The sequence below is a fragment of the Apteryx mantelli genome, chromosome 27, assembly GCF_036417845.1.
Source record: "Apteryx mantelli isolate bAptMan1 chromosome 27, bAptMan1.hap1, whole genome shotgun sequence".
Taxonomy (NCBI): domain Eukaryota; kingdom Metazoa; phylum Chordata; class Aves; order Apterygiformes; family Apterygidae; genus Apteryx; species Apteryx mantelli.
The window spans coordinates 6,726,109-6,738,901 of NC_090004.1; the positions used below are offsets into that span (position 1 = coordinate 6,726,109).

At 50.2% G+C, this 12,793-nt stretch overlaps 1 protein-coding gene across 1 annotated transcript in view; it reads right to left on the reverse strand.

Annotated features, from left to right (window-relative positions):
• Positions 1-12,793, reverse strand: part of CSMD2 (CUB and Sushi multiple domains 2) — a 334,099-nt gene that overhangs the window by 32,625 nt on the left and 288,681 nt on the right. Inside the window, 5 exon segments of the mRNA XM_067311607.1 lie at positions 1,081-1,254; positions 4,664-4,837; positions 5,189-5,362; positions 6,752-6,946; positions 7,251-7,436. Of these exon segments, the coding sequence (XP_067167708.1) occupies positions 1,081-1,254; positions 4,664-4,837; positions 5,189-5,362; positions 6,752-6,946; positions 7,251-7,436 (903 nt within the window).

The window sequence follows — 12,793 nt, forward strand, 5'->3', positions numbered from 1 at the left end:
GGCCCGGCTGCAGGACTGGGCCTTACATTAGCAAGTTGAGGAGAGCCGATTTCCTGACAGACACAGCAACAGTATCGACAGAGATACTGGATCACAGGAATACAGAGGAAGGGTGTGCACGGAGCGGAGGCAATCCGATAAGTGAATTTGAGTGCTAATACCAGTGGAAGCAGGGCAACCTAGGAGGAGGACGGGCTCTGCGGCTAGGACCATGACGTTTGCCGTGAGTAAACTGCTCTGGGGTTACCAGAATGACCCCTGCTAAGGGTCTGGCCTGATATTTTCTTTTGTCCTCCCACCTACAACAAACAATTCAGCGTCTTGGAGGATGTAGGGCTGGGCAGGGCTAACAGCTTTGGGGGAAACCATCTGCCTCCTGGAGCGAGTGGGGCAGGATGACAAGGGGATAACAGATTTATTACTTGAGATTTAAATAGGCCCTCAGAGTTCAAACATCACTTGTATGTTCCTGATGAACTGCAAGATTGGTTTTATGTAAATTTATGAGTGTCAGGCTGCTTTTCAGGAACCCAGAGTAACTGATGAGGAAGGCACAGAGATAAACAAAGTCTTATTTGTCTAGATTAAATGGTGCAGTGTTTCCCTATTTGTTCAGCAGCAAAATCCAGCATCAGGCTTGCTCTGTGCTCCCCTTGACACTTGTATTTCCCTCCTCTCCCTCCCCGGCCATAACCAGCTCCCACTGATGGAGCAGGAAAATCACACGCAGTGATCTGCAAGCGCTCTTTCCAGGGCCAAATCCCTGCTTGCGACATTCAGCAAATACTCTGAAGTCAGCTTGCCATGGGACACTGAACCCACCTCATACCCACGGAGGGGCTGGCTCACTGCCCCACATCTGAGCTGGCATGGGGCTGAGCTCTGCTATCTGTCCCGGCAGCAACACTCACCAACCACTGTATCATCCTGAACGCGATGCATCAGGATGCTTTCCTGTATGTCAGCCCTAGCGAGCGACACAGCTGAGGGGGGTTTCTGGTCCTCAGGCCCTCCTCAGCCCGAGGCGCCCAGGATTTCCAGGCCGCAGCAGTGGCAGAGGGGTCGAGGCAGACAACTCACCGCGGCAGGCGGGCAGCGAGCTGCTCCACTGTCCGTTGGCCAAGCACTGGGACTGGGAGGCTCCTTCCAGGCGGTACCCCGTGTTGCATACAAACTTGGCCACGTCGTTCAGATTGAACTGACTCCCTTGGGTCAAGCCATTGGCAGGATTGCCGGGGTGGCCGCAAGTGATGGCTACAATTAGAAATTGGAGATGTTACCTCTTTGCCTGGAAGAAAGTGGGTTGTCAGGCTGGAAAATGTTTCCAAGGAAGGAGAACATCAAGAAACCCACAACAACCCTGAGACCCACATCGACTTCAAAGATCTGAGACCAGATCTGTTGAAATACTGAACCAAGCTGAGGACACGGTATCTGTGTTCAGTTTACAAGCATCAGAAGTTCTCTGGATCATTTTCTAAGCAGCTGAGTGCCAGCTTCCTACTGACTTGTACTGTAAATCCCCAGAGCACCTCTTCAAAAACCCCAGCTATTGCTATTAATCTATTGCCTTGCATTACCCTGGGCATCACATACAAAGCCATGAAACCTGATGTTGTTCTCCCCCTCCCTGGTTTAAGTCAGATGTATGCTCACTGCAGTACAAAGCTACACCTGGAGAGAAAGTTAAAAGAAAAAAATATGAGAAAAATTGGGTTTCCAATATATGGTCTAAGATGCTTAAACCTTTCTGCTTTTTCCCCTTGAAGAACTTCAGGGGGAAAACCTTTATTCTTAACACTCTGTAACAAGGATTTTTGTATAGTTCTTTTTCCTGTGGCTGATGTTACCTCATGCCAGAGCAGAGGTAAGGGGCTACTGGGCTGGGTTTGAGCTGCTCTGACAATTCCCCGGGGCAGCTGCAGGCAGGGAAGCTGCAGGGGCGAAGGACGGAGCAGCAGGAAGCACAGGGAGCCCCGAGATCAAAAGCGCATTTGCCTGGGTCCCCTCTTGGCACCTTAGCAGAGGTGAGTCTGGAAAGGTGGATAAAACCCTTGCGAGACTTCTGCTACGAGTAAAGTCTGGAGACTTTGCTTTAGAGCACAGCATGTTCCCCTGTGCAAAAGAAACATCAGGATATTCCATAAAGAGCTTCTGGCTACTTAAGGAATGTGATAACTTCCGACAGCTGAGGACAAGGCAATATTGACTACTGTCACGCTGAAACAGGGTAATGGTCCATCAGTAAAAGTCCAGCAGTTTAGTTGTACAGCTGCGAAGCTGGAAGCTAAAGGGGAAGATGAAATTCCCACAAAAGATTCATAACACATTTGACTGCTAGGGCTGGACTATACCATTGGGAAAGGAATTTATTTCTGATGCAAGGTGGTGACAGGTACAGGTCTAAAAATATGAAGCAAGCTAGCCTTTTAGTGCTATAGGAAACAACTGCAGATTCTCTGAGGCACTCCTGAATATTATACACATTTTGAAATAGGAGATGGATTCTTTCCCAGAAAAAAAGGCGCTCTCTAGTTGGCATGGATCAAAAAGACCAGTTTATGTAGAGCAAGTGCTTGTATCAGGTTTAAAGAGAAAATATCAGGACAGCAGGAAATTATAATGTGATAAAGGAGTGCCCTGAGCTTCTGCAGAAACAATAAGGCCTCAAGGTATCTAATTTCAGAGCCCAACAGTGCTCTGCTTTAATGGCATTAAATTTATGTTACGTGTAAGGCCTGAAATGTAGTGTAATAATTTCAAGGCCGGCTTCTGAACGTGAGATACCTTTACAGAAGAGCCACACAAAAGCTTTTAGCTGCCAGAACTGGAAGCCTGCACAAAGCCTGCACGAAGGCAGCGCACCCGAGCCCTGCGCGGGACAGCGGATCGGCAGCCAGCAGACACGCACATGCAAGCAGTGTTCGTCTGCCTTGTTCTAATGGGCTTTGTCTCTCCTGAAGGAAAGCAGGTGATCCATGAAAATGGGTGTTTAAGAAATCCTGCATTTCTGGGAATCTGTTTGGCAGCAGCAGGACTTCTACCAGTAAGACTTCCTGGACCAAGGTTAGTGCACCTATAACTTGGCTGCTAAATATGAATTAAAAGTTTTTCAACTGAGCATCCTGACACTGGAGTAATTCAAACTTGAACCAGAAACAGACTTTCTGTAACCCTTATTTTCCTAAAAACTTCATGCAAAATCCTAGACATGAACACTTCCAATTTTTGGAGCCACCGCTAACCTTTACAGCTTGAGTCTGTTTCTTATTTTTAGGCTGGAATCTGCATATTCAGCAATTTACAGGTCATTTCCTACTTCATATCTTGCTGTTAATATTGTGCCTCAGCATGTAAAGCCATAACCCATGTAGGTGAGGCTGGAAGCAAACAACTGGAAAATCATGATATGAAATACATGGGCTGCCCTCTTTATTGATAAGATGCTGTTTAAACTTTTGAACACCTTAGAACTCCAGAGACTTATTTAATTAGCTTATTTACCAGAAAGATAAATGAGCAGATTGTGCAAGGTGACTTGTGAATGTCAATCACAGGAAGGGAGAGACCAAATTTCCTCCGGCACCAAACGTGGGCCTCATAAAAAAGGCGGTAACAGGGATGGGAATGGGGGGACGGTGTCTGCCCTTGTCCTCCCTACACCCTGATAAACCCTCCTCAGAAACTACAACTGCAACCAGGCTCAAACATTAGAAACCTGGCTTACAAAAAGCTCCAGCAAAGAAAGAGATGGATTTACAAAGCAGAGGGAAGCAGCAAAGCAGCCGAAGCTGCAGCGCTACCACTCCTGCCGCACCTCCGCTCTCTCCCGCACGAACCACGGGTGTGCTCGTGCCCTGCGCGCCCGCAGCGGGCAGGCAAAGCAACTGGCCCCTATGTGCAACACAAGTGGCAGCTGGGGGGGTGCTGGCAGGGGAGAGGGTACGTGCTCTCGAGAGCACTTGAGCACAGGCTGCAGCAGACACGCGAAAACAAGCGCAGGAACACAAATGCCCGCCAGTTGCTCCTTCACAAAACGAGGATGCTTGCCCACAAAACTTGCCAGTCCAGACTTGTTCCCAGCAGGACAGCTGGAACTCATCTCATCTTTGGACTGCCCGGAGAATTAACAAGGTCATGTCCAATTCATGGCACTTTTGGAAACCTGACTGCATTCCTCCCCCTCTCTCATCTCTGTCTTTGCAACTGGCTTTTGAGCAGATTTTACCAGTGCCAAAAACTGCTGTTCAGTTATGGAGCTACAGCCTGGTACGGACCAGACAACTACCAGCTCCCTGCTAGGCTGAAGGGGAAGGACCAGCTTCACACCGAGAGGGGGGCGACTCAAGGCTGTCTCAGCTTTGGTTGCCATCTGGCCAGCATCCATTTGGATGGCAGATATTTCTGACAAAGGAGCTGTGAATAAAGCTGAACTTTCTCCCCATCCACCCTTCTGAGGCAACAGGCAGCTACTGGGGCAATCATTTCTTAGCTGGGTGAAAACCTGGAGTGACTGATCATCCATCCCCCTACTCCAGCTCCTCCTTGCTTACATGACCTTTCCCCTCAGGAAACTCTGAACTCCTAGGAGAACAGTGATCTTTGTATGTGCTTTCGTCCTCTAACCATAATCAGGGCTAAAGAAATCTGACAACATACTTACGCACACAGACAGGAGTCTTTCCAGACCAGTGGTGGTCCTGCTGGCAGATCCTCACAGACATCCCGATCAGGCGGAAGCCAGGGTTACACTGATAAACCACGCTGCCCCGGTAGTTGTAGTTCTCACCATTGATCATCCCGTTGACAATGGGACTGGGCACACCGCAGTGCCCCGCTGCAGGAGGGAGACAAGAGCCATCACTGAGGGTTTGCGCCTGCTCCTCCTGAAGCCATCACAAACCGATCTGACTGTCTGCAGGGATCTGAGTTTGAGTCTCTGCAGTAATAAATAAAACCACAGCAGCAATAAAAACAACATATCATTTTTAAAGCTTTCCTCTCCAATCTCAAAATGCCTCACATCTACTGAACAGTAAAGAATCACAGTCTGCTTTCTCTTTATATCTACTCAAACACCTACTTCAGTAGCACTGAGTCCTTGCCTGGGTTCTTTCTCAAATTAGGATCTAAATTTCCTATTCCCTCCTGAAATTCCTCACCACATCATGGATGCTCCAACACCTACCCAGACATTTCACCTCTGCTCCACTCCAAAGTCCATTCGCCATGCACTCTCGCACACGGGACCCTACCAGGGTGTAGCCAGTGTTGCATGAGAAGATGGCTGTAGCACCGTAGCTGGTCAATGTGCCAATCTTGTTCCCATTAGGTGGAGTTGGCAGGTCTCCACAAGAGATAACTAGAAGAGATCCCAAAGTACAGTGAGCGCGAACAGGCACGGAGATTCATTTTTTAATGAAACGTAGTCAATGAAACTCCTCACCACAAGTTATTACTGAAGTCAGAAATGAGTAGGAAAGATTACTTAATAGTTACGTAGACAATAACAACTACTCACAGTCATATTACATGAGGTGACAAATATAACTGCTATTAATATTTATGCTTCAGGACATGAGGGAAGTACTAAAGATGAGACTTGGCTAGGAAGAAATTTCTATACACAGGAATATTTCTATTATTAACCCATTAATTGATATATTTGGGAAGACTGACTTACAGAAAAGCTATAAAATGGCACTGAATTACAGGGTGCTTTCAGGTAAGAAAGTGACACCAGGGACTTCTGTGCTCATTCTCACACAGTGACCTCCAGGACAGAGCTCAAGCCTTCAGAGCAGATCCCCAGAAGACACCCGGCCGAAAGCCTGGGGATCCAAGCTCCCCTGGTTGTAGGGTGTAGCGGCAGCTTGCCCAGGAGCCCTTGCAAACAGAGCTCCCAGCAACAAAGTTCACCTCTTTATTTAATCCACCTTAAAGAGCTGCAAACCCTCCGGAGCTTTTAAACTCAGCAAGAAATCAGAGACTCACGCCAGGTTTTCCTGACCTTACTGCATTGCCAAGTTTCTGTCATTTGAATTTAGGAGGCAATAATGCTGAAGAAATAAAATGGGGTCAGGCTCACGCTCCCAGAACTGGCTGCAGAGCTAGCGGGGGGAAAACTACATCTGTCACTGAAGTCAGCAGTTGCATCTCCAGAAACAAAGGGAGACAGGAGGGAAGGGAAAGCTGCCATTCTGAAGGAGAAATTTTTCTGTCTCTTTCTGCACTTAGCGAGAAACCTCCCCATGTTTGACAAAAGAAAAGATCCAAAGCACAGCAGTCATTTCAGTGACTGCTTGTTTGCCAAGAGCGTTTTGGATTTACAGGTGACACCATTACCCTCGTAAACTTGGCGTTTGCATCAGATTGAAAGAGGTTAGGTTTTAAATCAGAATTTTTTTATTTCTTAAAAGCAAACTTCAGAGCAGCTGGCACCAGTGACAGCTAAGCTGCTGGGACCTGACAGCAACAGACGAGCGAATGCGCTCGAGTTCTTGCAGAACTGTTTAGATTAAACCAAGAACCAGATCAACATATGACCTCTCCCTTCATCCAAACTCTCTTCTACCAGAGCAGCTCAGCAGTCATGCTCTCAGCTGCTGCCGAGAGCGGCCAGGGCTGCGGTGCCTTTGCACGCAATGAGCAGCGCTCGCACGCATGCTGTACGGGGAGCAGAAACCGCATCCCCGCAAACCGCCGGGGCAGCTGCTCCGCCCCGCCGGCTCCCGAGACGCACTGCTCTTACTCTTGCAGGTCGGCATCGGTTCGCCAATGCTCCACTTGCCGTTGGCTTGGCACCTGATGACCCGCTGGCCCGTGTAGTAGTACCCGGGGTCACAGATGAGCATGAGCTGGGCGTTGTAGTGGTACTGGATCTCGTAGGTCAGCCGCCACCGACCGTGCTCAACTGCAATGCTGTTGATATCGGGACAGGAGACAGCTAAAAACCAAACGTGCCGAATCAAGGAAAAGAAACAAGACACAAAGGAGTTAATAGGAGACTGGACTACAGGGCACTTGGACATTTCAGCAAGCGCGATGGCTTTTTAACAGAGTATTAGCATCCCCATTTCACAGGTGGGAAACCAAGGCACTATGAGAGAGGGCATCACACCCAGGCTACGCAGGATTTGAAACCTGGTGCCCTGAATATTCCACCTGTGAGGCAGAGCTGTCTCCCCTAGAGCAGGGGGACATTACCGATGGGAATTCCCCATGGGACTGCGCTGGCTGCAAACGCTCACCGACGCAGCGCGGGGGCTCGTTGCCGTTGCTCCAGTGCCCTGCGTGCAGGCACTCGGCGGTGGGCTCCTCGCCCAGCTGCAGGTGGAAGCCCTGGTTGCAGTGGTACACGGCCTTGGTGCCCACGGTGTACTCCTTGCCAAAGACGACGCCGTTCATCGGGGCTCTGGGAACTCCACAGGAGACAGCTGAGAAGGAGGAGCAGAAAAAAACACAGCTGAGAGAATGCAATGCCAACAGGGAATACCAGTTCCTACTGGAAGAGATGCTGGCTCTATTTTCTAATATCTACAATACAAAACGCATCAACTCAGTATTCAAAAGTTTCCACATAAAGATAAGGAAACAGATAACAATAATGCTTTGTATTTACATCCCACAGCAGCAACAATCTAAAAACACTCTTCAGCAGCACTTCTGGATTACATAAGGCAGCAAACTGTATAATTATGTTGTGGCAGAAGAAGGCTAAATTTAGCATTACGCATGAAAAGGTAAGAGGGGAGATTCAGGGGGAAAATTGATAAACAGGCACAGTGCCAAGCGGCTGCTCAAGACGGCAGCGCTTTGGAGAAGCCGCTGAGCACCGCTTGCCGAGAGCCTCCGTCCCGTGGCCCGGAGAGCCGCCAAACAGGGTGCAAAGGGGCAGGCAGGGCTCCAGGAAAGTGAAACGCGAGTCACAGGCAAACAAAGCCAGACCAGAACCAGGCTCATTGGTGCTGCAGGAGTTTCACAATACGCTGCAAGCCCTGCTACCCCTTCCCTACCGCTGGCAGTCTGTCACTCAAACGCGTGCTTTTTTTCTGTTAGCATTCGCAAGAGCTGGGAAACCAAACCCAGACTCACCTCCAAAAACAACAAGTGGGTTCCCATCCCTCTCTGAGTTTTGGCTCTGGGGGAAGCCCATCTCCTTGGACTGCAGACCCGCAGCCCGCCAGCCCGGGCAGGCATGGGATGACAGCGGGTAGGGACAACCCGGGACGCGTTATGCTGTCACTGCGAGACCAGCAGCCAGCGGGGCTGCCAGCCAGGCAGGACTCAGAGATGAGCAGAACCCACTGGCAACCACTGATTTGGTGGCCAACACCTAATCCAAACAATTATCTGCGTTTTTAAAATACTCTGAAGGAAATTCATTCCTTGCTGGAATAGCCAGAGCTGTTCCTGCTCACCTGATGCACGAGCTGGAGATTAAGCCTACGCCTCCTGAGCCACAAGCAGATATGCTAAAACCTGGTTGCCTGCCTGTTACTCCCTCCACACACAAACTAGGGTTAGAAAAGCAACAGCCCTAGGAAAGTTGTCTTCTGGTGACATGGGCCTCACTGAGTGTTGAAAGGAGACAACAGCCTAAGCACAACCACTGGAGTTTTCTACCACCAAAGGTCCAAGATGCTTTTATCCCATTACTACTACATGAGTCGGCCCGAGCCCAGCCCGGAGCACAATTACGCAGCACCTTGCAGAGGCTGGTGGTGCTAATAGGTGTGAGTAATTCAGCAGGCTCGTATTAGCACGATCGGGCACATCCCTGGTTGAAATGATAATGACATGTATGTCATTTCATCGAGTGGAGGAGCTTGGCGAATCTCTCTACAAAGCTGGGTGTCTAGACAAACAGGCACGCTGAATACCAATTTCATTCTGAGGCAAAAGAAAGTCCTACCCTTCCACCGCCATCCTGCAACTCTTTTACTACTACTTTTTGATGTTATATCCAGTCAAAGAGACTGGTAAGAAAGCTGACCCCTTCCCCTGCCACGGCCCCCCGACAAAGCCTTCTCCTTTCTCTGTTGTCTCCTGCTCCCAGGAGCCGGGGAGAGAAAGGAGAGACAGAGACCACAGTGCTTAGGTCTACGTTGAAAGAGGACACAAAGACTCTGGGTTCAGGGAGTTGGTGAGGAAGCTCCCACCGGTCACCAGAGCTGGGCTCGGAGGCCAGTGGAGAGAGCGTGAAGTCAGCAAGTTCCTGATAAAGACAGCAAGAAACATCTCTCCTTTTTCACACACCCCTGAGGACGGGCCCAGTCTTCCCAGGGGATGGAGAGAACTAAGGGCTGTATGGCCTGAGCATATTCTCTGCTGCCAGCCAAAACTCGTTATCTCCATTAGCCACCAGGGAAACTGAGGCACAGACCCCAACAGGCTGGGACACCAGGTATGAATGCAGACCAGGCCCAGCTTTTGCTCTGAGTCTGTGAGGTTTAGGTGCAACTTGCTATCTTCACGACAGTAGGATCACTGTGTGTCAGGTAGCCCTCCTTCCCAGGCAAGCTCCATTTGCGTCCCTGTCAAGTGGTCTGTTTGATTATTTGGAGCCTTTCCATTGCATAAGCCCTGCCCTGGCATAAAAGAGAGTTAGCAATAATCCAGATATGAAGCAATAATCCAGACCATCCAGGCCAGATGCAGTTAACTAAAAAGTTCATTAAGCCATCAAAAATAATAATAAAAAAATTACCCTCTTCACCTGCAGATGGTCAGGCTGAAACATGAAGAGGAATCAGAGCTAATTGGGATTGCTGCCTACTGCACCGCATGGGCTCCGGTACCCTGCACACTGCAGCACGACACTGTCCTTCCTCGCAAATTTGGCATCCTTGAGCAGAACGTGGTATTACTAAGTCTTTATTTAGGAGGGGCCCAGCATGAAGCAGAGAGGCTTAATTTTTTGGGGTGGCAGTAAACTTGTCATCTGCTCTAAAGAGCATTTCTGAGGTTCCAACTGTGGGCACTATAATCCAGGGGAATCAGAGACGATGGAAGAAAGAAGCTGTTTCAGGGGAAAGCAAAATCAACGTTTGGCTAGGACGGACCCACTGAGAGTCTGATCCAGGGAAAAAGGAGGTGCTTATGGGGGTTCAGAGGTATGAAAGCTCTGTCTGCAGGAAGAAAATGTGTTAGGAAAAGAGACAGAGGCCACATGAAAGCAAATCTGCAGCTGGGATTCCAAAAACAAAGCAGCTTAAAAATAGGCAGAAGCAATAGAAAAGGCATGTTAGATCATCTTGTGTTCTCCCCCATTGTGCCAACGCAAGATTGTTCCCTGCAGAATATTCTCTGCTGCTTCCATAAATGTCAGCTAGGACTGAGCACGTAATAAAGATTATTTGAAGGGGATTGGGAAGAGGAAGGAGGATTACATGCTGGCAGAGGGCAGCTATGGGAAATGGCATTTGTTAACTAAACCATGTGTTTATGGGGACCCCAGCTCCCCTCCTCCTGACACAGCCGACTGTGTGAGCAATTTATTTCACGTTGTGGGTCAGATTCCCAAATCTCTGCCATGTGGTCCTGGCCACTGGAAAGGATGAGCGATTGAGTACAGCCCAAAACAGAAGGTTGCCAGTTGGCTTAGAGAGCAACGCAAAAAAAGATGTGCTGGATTTTATGTGGCCGAACTGGGCACCAAGAAGGGAGCCGGCAGGGCTACCACCTCCGCGAGGCCAGGCGGGGGAGCTGCTCCACTGCCAATTCTCACAGACTCGGCCTTGCTGCTACTCCGTTGCCTCCTGCCATCGATCTCCAGGCACGTAACAACCATGGGCGAGCAGTAAGATTCCTGTTGTAAATATGGGGAAACAGAGAGAGCGGGTGACGTTTCCAAGGATGCAGAGGGGATATTCCACCTTCAGGATGCAACTTCGCCAGCCGGTTCCCCGGCAGTCCGTGGAGCGAGGCAGGATCTTCCCGGGTGCCGCTCCGAACAGCCGGCTTCCACTTCGGTCTGAACTGCTCCTTGCGTGGCCAGCGAGGACAGACACGCACTTCCAGCGGGGAAACCGGAGCAGGAGCCCGCCTCAAGGCTGTGACCCGGCCCCCAAACTCTCCGCTGGCTATAGCAGGGGCGGGCTGGACAGCTTCCCCAGCGACGCTAGCGCCTGAAGCTGGAAGGGGCGAGCGTTTCCCCGCGTCGGTGGCAGAGGCGCAGCGGACCCTGGCATCCTCACGCGGGTCTCCGCCAGGAGAGACATTTACCATCTGCACAGCTCCCGAGGGATGCCCTGCTCACGGATCCCTTCTGCCTGGAGAAATGACAGCGCGGAGCCGGACAAGGCCTTCCCGACTCCAGCCGAGCTCCGTAACACCGCAGGAGCCGCCGTTTCCAGGCCAGGCTGTGACAAGCAATGGATGGTCTCACACTGACGTTTCCCCCGCTGACCCAGTCGCTGGTGCTCGGGGACTCGGTCCTGCTTTGAATTATGGCTCTCGGGTGATGTCTCATGCAAGTACGGTCCTCTCCCAGCAGGTCCTCTCTTGCTATTCTCCTATTCCCCCTCTTCTCCACCTCGCTGTTTACCCCAGCGTTACACCTCCAGGAAGGAAACGCGGTTTTTGGAGCAGACGGCGAGGCTGGGGCGGTATTCCAGAACACCAGGACAGCAAACGCTTCGCAGCACTGCTGCCCGTGCTCGATGATATGATTTCGCTTATAGAAGATCCAGCACATGAGAGAAACCCCTCAGGCTGGGCCAATGCGCTGCTCCAGTGCGACTCGCCGGCCCCAGCGTCACGCCAGCCCGGCAGCGCCAGCGCCTTGCTGCGCGACCCAGCGGCTCCGCCGGCACCCGGCTCCTGCCAAAGCCGAAGCACCGCCTGAGCTGGGGCCCGGCTTCCCAGCGCCTCCTTGCCAACGGCACAGCTCTTTGGGTGACGCGGGCTGGGCTCCTTCCGCTCACCTCGACAAAAACACAACCTTGAGAGGGCTCCAAATGGATTTAAGCACCCACATTATAAGAAAAACCTTCAGAGGTAGGACTGCTTATTTCCCTGAGCATTTTCAAAAGAGCCTAAGTGATTCAGCAGCACAAACAGGATTTTTTGAGGCTCTTTGGTAACTCTCACACTAAATAACCCTGCTTTTCCTTAAAGCTTGGGCAGGGCAGCAATGCAGAGAGTGCAATAAGATTTTGCCTATGCTGTCTCTGTTCTCTGGCTAGTTTCCAGGGAAGTCGATGCAATATTAATCCCCAGTGCTCGGTCCCCTTGGAGCATGGATGAATGTTCAAAGACATTGGAAGTCTTCATCAGAATAAAGATGGGCATTTTATCAACACAAAGAAACAGATGATTGTGGGATTGAAAAAAAAGGTGCAATCAGAAAGTGAATATAGTGAGTGAGATAAAACAGCATGAAGGCAAACCCCCTTGGGGCAGGCTGCCCTGTCCTCCCCTCCACTCCCACGCCTGGAAGGAGCCATGTGCTAAGTAAGAAATGTCATAATGATTACAGTTAATCAGGAGGAGATGTGTAAAGAACAACTACATGTCTAAATCTTATATGAAGCCAACAGAAAAATCTCTCATCCCCTACTAACACACACAGACCTAAGGAGACTTCTAGAAATGCTAGAGGAAACCCCATCCCACCAAAAGTCAGTAGGACCCATGTTCCTGACAGCCTTACCAGATTATTCTGGACAACAGCTTCTCTTGTGCTTAATCGAGGCTTGGTTGTGCCTGCGTTCAGACACTTCTGCAAGGGAAGCCCTCTGCACAGATCAGCTTTCTCTCCCCTACCCAGGGCAGACAGCGACCCTTTGCT